Here is a 17733-nt window from a genome sequence, read left to right on the forward strand (position 1 = left end):
ACTCATAGGCAGGGCAAAGTATTATCTAGGTTGTTTTCTAGACCTTTAGGACTATCATACAAGTATGATTAATTTGTATTCTTTTGTATACAAGCTCATGCACTACCCATGTCTATTTGACCCTGCCTCTGAATTTTTTGGTATAACTCATGCACAGTGATTGTCACATTCCATAGTTTCACCCTGTCCTTGAAAAACTGTCTATTCACATTTCATATGGCAGATAACACATGACTTACATTGAAGCCCTTTTCCTGACCCTCTCCTACTGCATAGAAGCTCCTCCTTCATACTTCCACTGGTCTCCAGAAAGAATGTCAGGTTAAAAGTGCATGGTCTCTAAAAGATAAGTGGATCCAGCATTCATGGTAGCTTGTTCACGTTGTTACTTGTAGAATTCAAGGGGGCCTTGAAGCGTGTTTTGTAAATAATGAAAACATGACATAATGCTAAGGAGGAAGTACTTTAGTGTATCATGGATACAAGTGACAAGGGGTAGGCCACACAGTTTCTGTGAGGAAGAAAAGATGAAAGCCTTAATCATTGAAATGGAATTGAGCCAATATTCATACAAGCAGCTGAAAGTGATTTCTTTAACCCTGCAACTCAAACTAGCCCCTGTTAGTCAAAATATCAGACTAGCCCTTTGGGTTAATTGGGGGAACATGCTACCTCTTATAGGCCTTGTGGATTACACTTCAGTCCTGCAGCCCTCTAGTACTGTAGGGGGATAGGAGTGGTGTATTTCAGAATGGCTTTGTCTCCCACATTGAAAACAAGCTTATTCTAATGTAGGTTCTGGAGCAAGGCTTCCCCCATCTACTTAGCCTCACTGCTCCCCTCACAGAGCAGAAAAGGTCTTGAGCATCCTTTCAGGAAAGCAGCTTGCATTCCTAGCCACCTTTCCTGGCTGGATTGGGAGGGGCAGAGCTATAAGCAACATGGTGACAATTGCAGGGACCCGTGTCACTGTGATGAACAAAATGGGCAACAGTTCTTGTGAAACCACCTTTACTTCTGATTTTTCCTCCAAGACTGAGTTTTGCGCTCTTCTCTCTCCCCCCCCCCTTCAATATGCACAGTTGGAGGGTCTAATCAGAAGCATTAAATGTCCACTCCTATTGAGCCCCTAAAAGGGGAGGAGATGGTGTTACCACTAAGACTAAGCATCAGGTCAAGATTCTAATCTTGTGCCCCTCAGGCACACAATCACATGCTGCAGCTGGAATGAAAAGCTCATTACTGTACTTGTGAAAGGACAATATTAAATATTTTCAGAGGAGGTGGTGACTTCATGGAATAACTTTAAAAGGCAACATTTGTTTAGAAGAGTTCTTAACAGGGAAGGAATCTCTTGTTAATAGGTACACTCAATTACAGTAATTCTCCAGGTTCCACTACCTGTTAGCATCCCTATACTTTCCCATAAATTCACCATTATGTGAGCTAGAAGTTTGGTTCCATAGGGTTCGTGTTTTGTACTATCTGCCCTCTAAACAATTCATCCCAACTAATTGCCTTGTAAAACTGCAGAAGTACCTGAAGCCATGGCAGGCTGTAAAGGATTGTTATACATTTTCAGAAATGCTTCTGGACTCATAAATTCTTTTGCCTTGCACAAGTAGTTAATTGTTTCTGCTGGGATTAGAAGTTCTGGAACAAGGGTGTGTAGATTGTCACCGAGTCCCTTACTGCTCACCTGTGTGTGAAATAAAATTATAGTACTTCAGCGCAGTTAGACTTTTATGTTACAAATTCATTAAATACACCCAGGGCATTCCTATCCCCCAACGAAGGGAATGTGCTAAAGGAAGCATATCTGATTTATCTTCCCTATTTACAAGTGGTGTTCTTGCTCTGCTCAGAACAATGGATCAGGCTGAGCTGGGTAACCAGAATTTAGAGGGTAGCTTAGCCCATGAGGTTCAAGAATGAAATTTGTATGGTTTTCAGCTTGTTAATGCAGTCAGTGATGGACTGAAAAGGTGTCACCAGTGGCTGCACCAAATAAGCCGGTGTAGTTCGGAAGACCGAGGTTTGAAATAAAAGCCCAGTGTTTTCTTCATTCCTCTCACTACACCATTCTAGAGTCCAAGGAGAAAGGCAGGTCGATGCACAGCAAGATGAGACTAAACCAGGACTTATTTGCATTAGTAAACTCATATAGTTTTGAAAAAAAGTTAATTTAGAATAGTAACTTGAACATTCTATTTTAATGTAAGTTTCACCTTAAAAGTCTTTGAAAGGTATGTTCCCAGTTTGAGGAGGAGTGTAAGACATTCAGTGACCACCTCTTCTGTAGACTCTGATTGTGTCACATCTTCCAGGTATGTCACAGGCAGTATCACCATTGTGACATACCACTGCAGGAAGAGCCTGGTTGGGATGTTATGTGACACCACTAAAATCTTAATTTCCTGTAACAAAGCACTAAGTGAAGAAAGTTAGCTGTAGTCTGAATTCCATCATTCTTCTGTACACATAAAAGGTTTCTGACCAGACATGGTGTATTTCATAAACTGGCAATGTTTGATTACTTGCATCATATAGACCATCGCTATTTTTAACATAATTTTTTTTTAAACTTCCTGCCTATATTAGTGATCACCTAGTTCTATTTTGGATCTAACTGTTGATATGGTCTCCTTATCTTACCACATCTTAAGGCTCTTATCTTGAAGAGTAATTATATACTGTGGGGTGTGGTTTTATATTTATATATTATAGATGTGTGGTTTTGACTGGTAAAAGTTTATACATCTGATGAGTTTGACTAGGACAGCAGTCAATTACAAAATGAAAGCAAATGCCTGAGATATTTTCAGCATGTTAATAGTGTCTCCTTTACTGCATCTTGTGCTGGGGTGTACTCTCCAAGCTGCCACTGCAAGAGCTGAATTAGGCCAGGTGGGCTCAATCACCCAATTAAGCTGTGAATTGGGGATATTTAGGCTGTGTGGAGGGAGCTAATTAGAAGAAGGCTCAAGATTGAGGGAACATGCAGGGCTTTCATAAAGCCAGGAAGGCAGCAACAGTGTGGGGAGCAGCAGCGAGGAAGCCTGCAGGAAGGGAGAAGGAAGGGGGAGAAGATGCATGGTGGGTGAGAGCAGTAAAGTTGATATAGACACACACCTTGATTGCTTGTTGAGAGTCCTAGACTCGAACCCAGGGCAGAGGGCAGGCCTGGGTCCCTCTGCCACCTGCTGCAGAGTGGCACAGCCTGAGGCAGTGAATTGGAAGGCTGCCTGAGTCAATGCAGGAGTGACCCAGTTAAAGCAGTGGGTGTGAGGATTGCATGACACTGTTGGTGGCAAAAGGCTTTGAAAGACCCCCCTGAAGAGGGAAAAACAGTGAGCTGGGCAGAGGGCTGAGTCACGAAGCAGCATGCTGCAATTCTGAGTGGGAGGAGAGCTGCAACAAGGGAAGAGAAGGGGGTGCTGAACTAGGCAGAGCTAATTGCCAGAAGAAGGTGCCACCCAGTGGCTAGTGGAGCACACAATGTCATACCTGTTCTTGTTCAAAGCACAATTTGGAAACTGTACAGCCAAATTAAATGCTAGGCATTGGATCTCAGAGGGCAGGAGAACTGCAAACAACTGAAGTCCAAGGAAAACAGAGAAATTTCAATGGAGGAGTTTGCCAACTTTCTTAGTACTCATTCCCACCTATCCAGTTTTGTATGGGATACTGAAGAGGAGGAAAAGAGCCATTCCTCCTTTCAAAAGAAAGAGGCACATGGCACCTGAAGAACAAGGAAGGATAAATACAGATAAATCTAAATGAGGAAAATATTTTTCACACTAAAATTAAAACGTAACCCACTCCATGGTCTCTCAGTGTTCAGCAGGGGGAAATACTAAGCTATTTCTCTCTAATAATTATACTGAATGCTCATTTTAACCCTAACAAATTCATTGTCATTCCTGCATTAAAAGTTACTTCCACATGAGCTGGTTTCTTTGAGCTCTTCTGAAACACTTACCAAGAGCCTTGCTTCTGGAGAGAAGCTAGAGCTTGGAGGATATGATATAATGTGCCGCTGGAGGACTGCAAAGGAAAAAGTGGGGTTGTTACAAAGGTTCAGTGTAAAAAACAACTGAATATAAAAATAACTGATCAGATGGTATTGGTGTATGATGAGCTTCCAAGCTGGATCATAGATGCTGAGGTGGAAACACTGCAAAGTTCAAGTGCTCAGCCAGAGCTGGGGGGCACTATTCCCTCTGGTACTGATGGACTCTACAGAGAATGTTGTCCCGTCTTCTTCACTCAGAATTGCAAATTGGGGGCATTACTTGAATAGATTGGAACAACATGGACAGTCCTAGAGACAACTGATTCTCAGTCACTAACCCCACCAGTAGGGCTGTAGATTCATCACAGTTAACTCACACGATTAATTGAAGTTTTAATCGCACTGTTAAACAATAGAATACCAACTGAAATTTATTACATATTTTTGGATGTTTTCTACATTTTCAAATATATTGATTTCAGTTACAACACAGAACACGAAGTGTACAGTGCTCACTTTATTTTTTTTACAAATATTTGCACTGTAAAAATATTTTTAAGTTCACCATATATAAGAACTGTTAATGCAATATCGCTCATGAAAGTTGAACTTACAAATGTAGAATTATGTACCAAAAAACTGCATTAAAAATAAAAATGTAAAACTTTAGAACCTACAAATCCATTCAGTCCTACTTCTTGTTCAGGCAGTCACTCAGCCAACAATGTCACCTGACAGTGAGAACAGACATTTGCATGGCATGGTTGTAGCCGGCGTCACAAGATATTTACATGCCAGACGCGCTCAAGATTCATATGTCCCATCATCTTCAACCACCATGCCAGAGGATATGCGATCATGCTGATGATGGGTTCTGCTCAATAACGATCCAAAGCAGTGCAGACTCATGCATGTTCACTTTCATCATCTGAGGCAGATGCCACCAGCAGAAGGTTAAGTGGCTAAGTCATTATGCAAGGTAGCCTGTTTCCTCTTGTTTTTTCCTACCCCACCCCCCCAGATGTTCTGGTTTAACTTGGATTTAAACTTGAAGAGTGGTCAGTTTGGATGAGCTATTACCAGCAGGAGAGTGAGTTTGTGTGTGTATGGGGGTGGGGGGATGTGAGAAAACCTGGATTTGTGCAGGAAATAGCTCAACTTGATTGTCATGCACATTGTGTAAAGAGTTGTCACTTTGGATGGGCTATCACCAGCAGGAGAGTGAATTTGTGTGGGGGGGTGGAGGGTGAGAAAACCTGGATTTGTGCTGGAAATGGCCCACCTGATGATCTCTTTAGATAAGCTATTACCAGCAGGACAGTGGGGTGGGAGGAGGTATTGTTTCATATTCTCTGTGTGTATATAAAGTCTGCTGCAGTTTCCACGATATGCATCTGATGAAGTGAGCTGTAGCTCACGAAAGCTTATGCTCTAATAAATTGGTTAGTGTCATAAATATAAAGGGAAGGGTAAACCCCTTTGAAATCCCTCCTGGCCAGGGGAAAGCTCCTCTCACCTGTAAAGGGTTAAGAAGCTAAAGGTAACCTCGCTGGCACCTGACCAAAATGACCAATGAGGAGACAAGATACTTTCAAAAGCTGGGAGGAGGGAGAGAAACAAAGGGTCTGGGTCTGTCTGTATGCTGGTTTTGCCAGGGACAGAACAGGAATGGAGTCTTAGAACTTTTAGTAAGTAGTCTAGCTAGGTATGTGTTAGATTATGATTTCTTTAAATGGCTGAGAAAAGAATTGTGCTGAATAGAATAACTATTTCTGTCTGTGTATCTTTTTTGTAACTTAAGGTTTTGCCTAGAGGGGTTCTCTATGTTTTGGAATCTAATTACCCTGTAAGATATCTACCATCCTGATTTTACAGGGGGGATTTCTTTATTTCTATTTACTTCTATTTTTTATTAAAAGTCTTCTTGTAAAAAACTGAATGCTTTTTCATTGTTCTCAGATCCAAGGATTTGGGTCTGTGGTCACCTCTGCAAATTGGTGAGGCTTTTTATCCAACATTTCCCAGGAAAGGGGGGGTGCAAGTGTTGGGAGGATTGTTCATTGTTCTTAAGATCCAAGGGTCTGGGTCTGTAGTCACCTAGGCAAATTGGTGAGGCTTTTTACCAAACCTTGTCCAGGAAGTGGGGTGCAGGGTTTTGGGAAGTATTTTGGGGGGGAGGACGCGTCCAAACAGCTCTTCCCCAGTAACCAGTATTAGTTTGGTGGTGGTAGCGGCCAGTCCAAGGACAACGGGTGTAATATTTTGTACCTTGGGGAAGTTTTGACCTAAGCTGGTAAAGATAAGCTTAGGAGGTTTTCATGCAGGTCCCCACATCTGTACCCTAGAGTTCAGAGTGGGGGAGGAACCGTGACAGTTAGTCTCTAAGGTGCCACAAGTACTCCTTTTCTTTTTGCGAATACAGACTAACACGGCTGTTACTCTGAAACCAGCAGAAGGTTGATTTTCTTTTTTTGGTGGTTCGGGTTCTGTAATTTCCACATCAGAGTGTTGCTCTTTTAAGATTTCTGAAAGCATTTTCCACACGTCGTCTCTCTCAGATTTTGGAAGGCACTTCAGATTCTTAAACCTTGAGTCGAGTGGTGTAGCTATCTTTAGAAATCTCATATTGGTACCTTCTTTGTGTTTTGTCAAATCTGCAGTGAAAGTGTTCTTAAAATGAACAGTATATGCTGGGTCCTCACCGGAGACTGCTATAACATGAAATATATGGCAGAATGCGGGTAAAACAGAGCAGGAGACATACTATTCTCCCCCAAGGAGTTCAGTCAAAATTTAAGGCTTGAAAGTTTTACAGTTTTATTTTTGAATGCAGTTCTGTAACAAAAAAAAATCTACATTTGTAAGCTGCACTTTCACGATAAAGAGATTGCATTACAGTTCTTGTATGAGGTGAATTGAAAATATGATTTCTTTTATCGTTTTTACAGTGCAAATATTTGTAATAAATAAAATAAATGGCATTCTATTGTTTAACAGTATGATCCAATTAATTTTTTTAATCATGCAGTTAATCACGATTATTTTAATTGCTTGACCGCCCTAATTTTAAGGTTCTAGTCCTTTTTTTTAAAGCCTTAAATGAACTAGACCCTTAGAGCCTGCCTTGCACTACATTCACTACATCAGCTAGGGTTGACAGGGATGGTTGGACAGATAGCACCCAGGGTGTTTGCACAAGAATCAAGGATACAGCTTTCACTGTGGGAGGCCCACAAGCTTATAGAATGTATTACCCAAGGAGATTTACTTAACCTACCTCTAGTATATGAAGAATGGAGCTGGGATAGAGGAGAAGTAGACCTGAGACTGGTTCTCCAAGGTGGTATTTTAATATGTTCTGAAACAGTCTTTCATGGTAACCTTATTTAAAAAACACAGGATTGGCTGTCATGTGGGAATATAGTGTACAACTTCAGAAAACTAGCATTTCACCTCACCCTATGCTATAGTCATAATGTCAGAGGCCATCAAAAATGCAGTGAGTGAGCTGACTCTTTAAATCTAAGAAGAAACATTAAAAATAGTCATTGGCTTGGGAGTCTATTCTCTTCCTATAGGCACAAGACTCCCTAGGTTTTTTGAAAATGGCTTTGCTCAAGTATCATATTCAGTAAAATTGGGGCCAGCTAATCAGATTGATTAATGGCTAATATAATTAATATAACATTTCAGCAATAGGCTTAATCTTAACATGGTTCACCTAAAACTGTTGTACTTGGTGTATTAGCTGAGGCATGTAGCAAAGAGTGCCCAGAATTTCCCCTAACAATTGTTGCATTGAATGCTTAGCTCTGTCTTTGTTGTTGTGGTTGTTTTTTTTAACTGTGCAGCACCCAAAGGCCATACGGGTTGGGAATGCTTTAGAAATAACTCTGTGGGAGTTTTACAAATCCACATGGATAAGAATCCTTGCCTCTGGCTGTTGCAGCTAAATGTGTAGCTGTTTGATAAAGGCACCAATAACTACTGCATCCTCATTCATCAAGGTATTCAATATACATATACTAATCATTTGGTTTAACAGAAACAGTCATAATTGAATGGTTTCAGAGTTGAAACCATTCTATGACCTACATAATTGAATGTAGGTCATAGAATCAGTCTCCTGCTCTGAAAATAAAGATCTCCCCGTTCCCTTCAGGGTTGCTTATTGATAGCTGTGCTCTCATTTGCTCCAGTATTTAGTACTAAGCAAGGACTCTTGACAAGTGATAACTTTTTATTGCATTAGTATCTAACCAAATGGTAGGTTCATCTGTACTCCCACCCTGTAAATAGACTACTGCTTTATTGCCAGTCCATTATCTGTAGGTTACTTACCCTTTGTATGAAACATTTGCTATAACTGTGTAGTGGTTACAGCTTTGGACGGATGCTTAACAAAAAAAACTGAAAGAAAGGGGGGAAAAAATAAAACGCTAGGTATGGAATTAGAAGTGAGCTGTAGCTCACAGAAGCTTCTGCTCAAGAGGATGATCAGGCTGACATCTAGGGGCTGTCCCTGACCATAGCAGCATAAATCTTCAACTGTTACACCACTGTGAATGCATCACAGTAACTGCTACTTTCCATATTTTATTTGGAGTTCATGCCAAGTCTGATCTCTTTGAGGACAAAGCCAGCTCCCTCTGGTGTGTAACTGAAAAATCACCACCTACTGTAGAGAAGAAATGATTTAATGAATCACCGAAACCACTACCATGGTGTGATAGCAGAAGGAAATGTTAACTACTTTCACACACTTCTTCTCCAGTTAGGGTTATGAAGTAATTGGTGTGTTGAGGGTTTGTTTTTTTTTAAACTGTTTGTATTTATCACTTGTCATACCAAAAAAAAAAGGGTATGTTGAAAGGCTGCTATCTTTCTTTAACATATACTGCAGCCATCCCTGCCCCCTCTGCATACATGATGCATTGGATTTAAATCCAAGCGGTGCTGCTTAATTCACAATACTTAGTTCCACTGTCTTCAAAATAAAGTGAGGTCACGGTGCTCATCTTTTCCTTGTTGGTGATGAAGCTGTGAAAACAATGGATTCAGGTCCTCTTCAGCCATGACGCTGGTGTGTGGCTGACAACAACAGACAGGGCCCTGAGAGCTTTGTGGACTTAGGACTTATTTAACTGGGAATTGGTCCTGCTTTGAGCAGGGGGTTGGACTAGATGACCTTCTGGGGTCCCTTCCAACCCTGATATTCTATGATTCTATGATAGGAAGAAAGGGCTGGGAGGGTGGGAAACAGGCAGCAGCACTTTAAAAGTGCGTCTTTTACCTGATATCACAGGTTTGCTCTAGGTGTTAGGGGATAGGTATGCAGACGAATTTATGATTTATAATGGCATAAATGAGAAATGTATTTGTACAGCAAGCTTTGTTCTACCAGCCTCTAATTACTTCAGCAATGAATAAACCTGGTCTTGGTGGTCATAAAGTTAATTCCTTTCAGGATCAGCAATATATCTGGACTTACCTTAAAGGCAGTTTAGCTTTATTATAGGAGCCAAAGAGACTGGTGTATTCTCCCATGCCAGGTCTGAAGTGGTCGTTATTTAGTTGTCATTAAAGCTGTATTGGGAACTCTATCCTCACTTTTAAAAAAAACCAGGAGTCCTTGTGGCACCTTAAAGACTAACAAATTTATTAGAGCATAACCTTTCGTGGGCTACAGCCCACTTCACTGGATGCATTGAATGGAACATATAGTAAGAAGATATATATATATATATACACATACAGAGAAGGTGGAATTTGCCATACAAACAGTAAGGGTATGTCTACACTACGAAATTAGGTCAAATTTATAGAAGTTGGTTTTTTAGAAATCGTTTTTATATAGTCGATTGTGTGTGTCCCCACACAAAATGCTCTAAGTGCATTAACTCGGTGGAGTGCTTCCACAGTACCGAGGCAAGCGTCGACTTCTGGAGCGTTGCACTGTGGGTAGCTATCCCACAGTTTCTGCAGTCTTCGCCGCCCATTGGAATTCTGGGTTGAGATCCCAATGCCTGATGGGGCAAAAAACATTGTCGCGGGTGGTTCTGGGTACATGTCGTCAGGCCCTCCCTCCGTGAAAGCAACGGCAGACAATCGTTTTGCACCTTTTTTCCTGAGTCACCTGTGCAGATACCACGGCAAGCATGGAGCCCGCTCAGCTCACTGTCACCGTACGTCTCCTGGGTGCTGGCAGATGTGGTGCTGGCAGATGTGGTACTGATAGAGCAACCCATTGCCTTGTGGCAGCAGACGGAAAAATAGGCCTGATAACCATTGTCATCGTGTCCGAGGTGCTCCTGGCAGCCTTGGTAAGGTCGGTCAGGAGCGCCTGGGCAGACATGGGTGCAGGGACTAAATTAGGAGTGACTCGACCAGATCATCCTCTTTAGTCCTGCCGGCAGTCCTATTGTACCATCTTATGGCGAGCAGGCAGGAGATGAGGATGGCTAGTAATCCTATTGCACCATCTTCTGCCAGGCAGGCAGGACATGAGGATGGCTAGCAGTCCTACTGCGCCGTCTGCTGCTAGCCAAAGATGTAAAAGACAGATGGAGTGTCAGTGTGGGAGGACAGCATGAGCTCAGAGAACATTTCATCGCAAGTGTGTTTTTTTCGCCTTCTAATCTTCACTAGCCTCTGGGAAGGAGAAGATTCTGTGATCATTGAAACACATGCAGCTGGTGGAGGAAAAAAAAGGGACAGTGATATTTAAAAAGACACATTTTATAGAACAATGGGTACACTCTTTCACAGTAAACCTTGCTGTTAACATTACATACATAGCACATGTGCTTTTGTTACAAGGTCGCGTTTTGCCTACCCCCACCACGTGGCTAGCCCCTCCCCCCTCCCTGTGGCTAACAGCGGGGAACATTTCTGTTCAGCCACAGGCAAACAGCCCAGCAGGAAAGGGCACCTCTGAATGTCCCCTTAAGAAAAGCACCCTATGTCAACCAGGTGACCATGAATGATATCACTCCTCTGAGGATAACACAGAGAGATAAAGAACGGGATGTTGTTTGAACGCCAGCAAACATACACTGCAATGCTTTGTTCTACAATGATTCCCGAGTACGTGCTACTAGGCTGGAGTGGTAAAGTGTCCTACCATGGTGGACAGAATAAGGCTGCCCTCCCCAGAAACCTTTTGCAAAGGCATTGGGAGTACATCCAAGAGAGCTGAGAATGCCAGGGCAAATTAATCATTAAACACGCTTGCTTTTAAACCATGTATAGTATTTAAAAAGGTACACTCACCAGAGGTCCCTTCTCCGCCTGGTGGGTCCAGGGGGCAGCCTTGGGTGGGTTTGGGGGGCACTGGCTCCAGGTCCAGGATGAAAAACAGTTCCTGGCTGTCGGGAAAACCGGTTTCTCCGCTTGCTTGCTGTGAGCTATCTTCCTAGTCCCCAAAACCTGCTTCCGTGTTGCCTCCATCTCCACTGAAGGAGTCAAACAACACGGTTGGGGTAGTGGTGGCTGAACCCCCTAAAACTGCATGCAGCTCATCATAGAAGCAGCATGTTTGGGGCTCTGACCCGGAGCGGCCGTTTGCCTCTCTGGTTTTCTGGTAAGCTTGCCTCAGCTCCTTAAGTTTCACGCGGCACTGCTTCGTGTCCCTGTTATGGCCTCTGTCCTTCATGCCCTGGGAGATTTTGACAAATGTTTTGGCATTTCGAAAACTGGAACAGACTTCTGATAGCACGGATTCCTCTCCCCATACAGCAATCAGATCCCGTACCTCCCGTTTGGTCCATGCTGGGGCTCTTTTGCGATTCTGGGACTCCATCACGGTCACCTCTGCTGATGAGCTCTGCATGGTCACCTCTGCTGATGAGCTCTGCACTCACCTGCAGCTTGCCACGCTGGCCAAACAGGAAATGAAATTCAAAAGTTCGCGGGCCTTTTCCTGTCTACCTGGCCAGTGCATCTGAGTTCAGAGTGCTGTCCAGCGCAGTCACAACGGAGCACTCTGGGATAGCTCCCGGAGGCCAATACCATCTAATTGCATCCACAGTACCCCAAATTTGACCCGGCAAGGCCGATTTCAGCGCTAATCCCCTTGTCGGGGGTGGAGTAAGGAAATCGATTTTAAGAGCCCTTTAAGTCGAAAAAAAGGACTTCGTCGTGTGGATGCGTGCAGGGTTAAATCAATTTAATGCTGCTAAATTCGACCTCAACTCCTAGTGTAGACCAGGGCTAAGAGGCTAATTAATTAAGATGAGCTATTATCAGCAGGAGAAAAAAAACTTTTGTAGTGGTAATCAAGATGGCACATTTAGACAGTTGACAAGAAGGTGTGAGGATACTTAACATGTGGCCTCTTACAAATTGTATGGCAAATTCCACCTTCTCCGTGTGTGTATATATCTATCTTCTTACTATATGTTCCATTCAATGCATCCGATGAAGTGGGCTGTAGCCCACGAAAGCTTATGCTCTAATAAATTTGTTTGTCTCTAAGGTGCCACAAGTACTCCTGTTTTTTGGAGGGGGGAAGGGGGGGTTTGCGCATACAGACAAACATGGCTGCTACTCTGAAACCTCACTTTTTAAATGAACTATATAGAACCCAGGAGAGCAGCTGTTTCTGCTGGGTAGCCCTGAAATTTCTGCTACTCCTCACCTACCAGAGTCTGCATCCCCAGGGCAAGTATCTTACAAGTTAAATAGTCAAAAGGCAGATTGATGAAAAGATATTATTGTACCTGTAACCTCTTGCCTGTCTGCTCTTTCTGATAGCTTGGCAACAAAAAATAACCTGTGCAGCAGGAACTTCTAGCCAGGAAAGAAAACCAGACATATTTACCTAAAAGCTGTTATTCACAGGCACTGATCACTTTTAACTGTGTACTACTCAAGTATTTGAGCACTTCCTAAGCATTGATGAAGTTAACCTAACAACTACATTGTAAAGAAGGGAAAGGAAGGAAAGAAGTAACATGTCCAAGGTCACACTGCAAAGGTGGGGAAGAGGTGGGACCAGAAAGGAATCCAGACTCTTTAGGGGCTGATTCTCCACTGTTTTGCAACTTATTTGTATTACCATCCTACCTAGGAGCCCTCATGCTGTTATTTATCTCTGTGCAAGATGGGTGCAATCCACTGCTAGTCTGGCCTGGTAGCATTGTACATTGTCTTGCATAGGGGTAAATGACTGCACAAGGTCATAAAATGGAGAGAATCAGGCTCTTTCTTTCTCTCATTTGGCTAAATTATTCAGTTTCAGAAAGCTCTGTCTGTGGGAGCAAAATGGCATTGCAAAGAAAGAGACCTACCAATAGCTGGTGCATGTATTTATCAATCTATCATCTCTCTACAAAAAATCCTGGTCCCCACTCGGAGACCCAAAGCGGTGACTCCAGCCCCTACTAAGGCTCACAGGCACCATGGAGGAGTGAGTTAGAAATAAGCTGGGCGTTGTTTCTGTACCAGGCAGCAGGGAGTCAAGGGCCTGGCTGGGAATGGTGCCAGCCGACAGGCTCCAGCGAAGAGGGTGTGGGGGGACAGAGGAGAGAACCGTGGGCCTGAGGGTGTAAGGTGGTCTATGGGCCCCATGCAGCGATGGGGCTCTCTAGTGGGGAGGGGGGTGCAGGGACAGGCCACTGCCTCTGGGGCGACAGCTGGCCTGCTTCCTCTGACAAAAACAGCAGAAGCTAGAGGACAGCCCCCCCGGTCTCCTCTACCACCACCCACCCCTCCCTTCTTCCCCTCCCCCAGCCTCCTCCACCTCTCACCCCCTCCTCGCCCAAACTACCACCCGCCCCTCCTCCAACTACCCCCTCCCCCAGCCTCCTCTACCCACCCACCCACGCACTCCCCAATCTACTCCAGCCCCCAACTCTCACCCCCTCCCCTCCTCCAACTCCCCATCTCTCTCCCCCTCCCTCCCCCAGTCTCCACCCCCCACCTCATTCCTCAATCCACTCTCACCCCCTCCCCCCAGCCTCCACCCCTCCCACACCCACACATTGCCCGACCCCCCCACCCCATTCCTCAATCCCGTCTCGCCCCCTCCCCCAGCCTCCACCCCCCCACCCCCCCACAATGCCCGACCACCCCACCCCATTCCTCAATCCCCCCTTGCCCCCTCCCCCCAGCCTGCACCCCCCTACGCCCACACACTGAGGAACGGGGTGGGAGGGGGTCGGGCAATGTGCGGGCGTGGGGGGGGCGGAGGCTGAAGGGAGGGGGCGAGAGGGGACTGAGGAACGGGGTGGGGGGGTCGGGCAACGTGCAGGTGTGGGGGGGCGGAGGCTGGGGGAGGGGGCAAGAGGGGCCTGAGGAACGGGGTGGGGGGGTCGGGCAACGTGCAGGCGTGGGGGGGGCGGAGGCTGGGGGCGAGGGGACTGAGGAACGGGGTGGGGGGGGTCGGGCAACGTGTGGGGGGGCGGAGGCTGAGGGAGGGGGCGAGGGGGGATTGAGGAACGGGGTGAGGGGGTCGGGCAACGTGTGGGGGTGGGGGGGTTGGAGGCTGGGAGAGGGGACAAGAGGGGAATGAGGAATGGGGGGGGTCGGGCAACGTGTGGGGGTGGGGGCGGTTGGAGGCTGGGGGAGGGGACGAGAGGGGATTGAGGAATGGGGTGGGGGGGTTGGAGGCTGGGGGAAGGGACGAGAGGGGATTGAGGAATGGGGGGGTCGGGCAATGTGTGGGTGTGGGGGTTGGGGGAGGGGGCGAGGGGGGATTGAGGAATGGGAGGGTCGGGCAATGTGTGGGTGTGGGGGTTGGGGGAGGGGGCGAGGGGGGATTGAGGAATGGGGTGGGGGGGTTGGAGGCGGGGGAGGGGGCGAGAGGGGATTGAGGAATGGGAGGGTCGGGCAATGTGTGGGTGTGGGGGTTGGGGGAGGGGGCGAGGGGGGATTGAGGAATGGGGTGGGGGGTTGGAGGCGGGGGAGGGGGCGAGAGGGGATTGAGGAATGGGGGGGTCGGGCAATGTGTGGGTGTGGGGGTTGGGGGAGGGGGCGAGGGGGGATTGAGGAATGGGGTGGGGGGGTTGGAGGCGGGGGAGGGGGCGAGAGGGGATTGAGGAATGGGAGGGTCGGGCAATGTGTGGGAGTGGGGGTTGGGGGAGGGGGCGAGGGGGGATTGAGGAATGGGGTGGGGGGTTGGAGGCGGGGGAGGGGGCGAGAGGGGATTGAGGAATGGGGCGGGGGGCGTCGGGCAATCCCCTCTCGCCCCCTCCCGCGCGGACCTTGAGCTGCAGCCGCCGCTTCTCCTCCAGGGCGCCGAGCAGGTTGCTGCGCGGGATCAGGGCGGGCACCAGGGACTCGGCCCGGACCGACCCCTTCGTCCGCGACGGGTGGGCGCCCGACATGGCGGCCCCGAGCGCCCCAGAGAGCGGCCCGGCGGGGGGGGGGAGGGGCGGCCGGCCCGGTGCCGTGACCCGCGGCGGGCGGGGCGCGCGCTCATGCCCGGGGGAGGCGGGGGCCGGGGGGGGCTGAGCCCTCACGCGGGCGGGAACTCAGCGCCCCCGGCCGCAGCTGCTGGCTCTGACCAGCCCCCCCCCGCAAACCCCAACGGCCGCTGCCGGCTCTGACCAGCCCCCCCCCCCCGCAAACCCCAACGGCCGCTGCCGGCTCTGACCAGCCCCCCCCCCCGCAAACCCCAACGGCCGCTGCCGGCTCTGACCAGCCCCGCCCCCCCCCCGCAAACCCCAACGGCCGCTGCCGGCTCTGACCAGCCCCGCCCCCCCCCGCAAACCCCAACGGCCGCTGCCGGCTCTGACCAGCCCCCCCCCCCCCGCAAACCCCAACGGCCGCTGCCGGCTCTGACCAGCCCCGCCCCCCCCCGCAAACCCCAACGGCCGCTGCCGGCTCTGACCAGCCCCGCCCCCCCCCCGCAAACCCCAACGGCCGCTGCCGGCTCTGACCAGCCCCGCCCCCCCCCCGCAAACCCCAACGGCCGCTGCCGGCTCTGACCAGCCCCGCCCCCCCCCGCAAACCCCAACGGCCGCTGCCGGCTCTGACCAGCCCCGCCCCCCCCCGCAAACCCCAACGGCCGCTGCCGGCTCTGACCAGCCCCGCCCCCCCCCCGCAAACCCCAACGGCCGCTGCCGGCTCTGACCAGCCCCGCCCCCCCCCGCAAACCCCAACGGCCGCTGCCGGCTCTGACCAGCCCCGCCCCCCCCCCCCGCAAACCCCAACGGCCGCTGCCGGCTCTGACCAGCCCCGCCCCCCCCCCCCGCAAACCCCAACGGCCGCTGCCGGCTCTGACCAGCCCGCCCCCCCCCCCGCAAACCCCAACGGCCGCTGCCGGCTCTGACCAGCCCGCCCCCCCCCCCGCAAACCCCAACGGCCGCTGCCGGCTCTGACCAGCCCGCCCCCCCCCCGCAAACCCCAACGGCCGCTGCCCGCTCTGACCAGCCCGCCCCCCCCCCCCGCAAACCCCAACGGCCGCTGCCGGCTCTGACCAGCCCGCCCCCCCCCCCCGCAAACCCCAACGGCCGCTGCCGGCTCTGACCAGCCCGCCCCCCCCCCCGCAAACCCCAACGGCCGCTGCCGGCTCTGACCAGCCCCCCCCCCCCCGCAAACCCCAACGGCCGCTGCCGGCTCTGACCAGCCCCGCCCCCCCCCGCAAACCCCAACGGCCGCTGCCGGCTCTGACCAGCCCCGCCCCCCCCCCCCGCAAACCCCAACGGCCGCTGCCGGCTCTGACCAGCCCCCCCCCCCCGCAAACCCCAACGGCCGCTGCCGGCTCTGACCACCCCGACCCCAGCAAACCCCAGCAGCCGCTGCTGTCTCTGACCAGCCCCCCCCCCCCGCAAACCCCAGCAGCCGCTGCTGGCTCTGACCAGCCCCCCCCGCAAACCCCAGCAGCCGCTGCTGGCTCTGACCAGCCCCCCCCCCGCAAACCCCAACGGCCGCTGCCGGCTCTGACCAGGCCCCCCCCCGCAAACCCCAACGGCCGCTGCCGGCTCTGACCAGCCCGCCCCCCCCCCCGCCCGCAAACCCCAACGGCCGCTGCTGGCTCTGACCACCCCGACCCCAGCAAACCCCAGCAGCCGCTGCCGGCTCTGACCAGCCCCGCAAACCGCAGCCGGCGCGGGCTCCCGGGCGCCTGAGACACGGGGGAATGGCCGGGCCTTTGGACTCCGGCAGTTTGCGAGGCTGAAGTTATTCTTTACTGCGCCTGTGAGCCCCTCGCTGAGGTTTTATCCCATTGCCTCCCCCGGGCACAGGAGCAAACGAACCCACCCTTCGCTCCGACTCGCTGCGGGGCGGCCAAGGAAACAGCCGGCGGGAAACTAGGTTGGAATTCCGCAATCTGTGGATGCAGTTTCCCACTGGCCGACTTACTCCATGCAGAGTAATAAATAAACATGTTTTTATTAACATGGGCAAGGGATTTTTAAAAGGACAATACATTAAGTTGCTCATGAAATACTCTGGTTGTAATAATACCTAAATTTATTTTAAAAAAAATTAAAGGGATACTGTCAAAATCTCTTATACACATATGATCATCTCTCTCTCTCTCTCTGTCTGATGAAGTGAGCTGTAGCTCACAAAAGCTTATGCTCAAATAAATTTGTTAGTCTCTAAAGTGCCACAAGTCCTCCTTTTTACCAACACCTGACACTATTGTCTGAAAGGATTTAAGAAGCCTACTATATTGTTCAACACTGATGCTGTTTTACTTTTTGAGCCATACACTCACACTTGACAGTGAAATTATGCTGTCTTGTATTTTTTTAGTCAGTGTCATT

The 17733-nt window shown here is 49.3% G+C and overlaps 1 protein-coding gene across 2 annotated transcripts; it reads right to left on the reverse strand.

Moving 5' to 3' along the window:
• Positions 1–450: 450 nt before the first annotated feature.
• On the reverse strand, positions 451–17714 carry TEX47 (testis expressed 47). 2 transcript variants are annotated; one of them, XM_084640838.1, is made up of 7 exons: positions 15220–15407; positions 12736–12805; positions 7293–7396; positions 3983–4047; positions 2229–2430; positions 1540–1699; positions 451–511 (listed from the first exon to the last, which is right to left on the reverse strand). In XM_084640838.1, exons 1-7 carry the CDS (start codon positions 15340–15342, stop codon positions 474–476), a joined length of 762 nt encoding a protein of 253 aa, XP_084496964.1. In that variant the 5' UTR covers positions 15343–15407; the 3' UTR covers positions 451–473. The 2 variants fall into 2 exon arrangements, with proteins under 2 accessions (XP_084496964.1, XP_084496965.1); XM_084640839.1 differs by lacking the exons at positions 12736–12805; positions 15220–15407 and adding an exon at positions 17222–17714.
• Between the last annotated feature and the right edge of the window lie 19 nt (positions 17715–17733).

The sequence above is a fragment of the Lepidochelys olivacea genome (genome assembly GCF_965140295.1).
Source record: "Lepidochelys olivacea isolate rLepOli2 genome assembly, chromosome: 10".
Classification (NCBI taxonomy): Eukaryota; Metazoa; Chordata; order Testudines; family Cheloniidae; genus Lepidochelys; species Lepidochelys olivacea.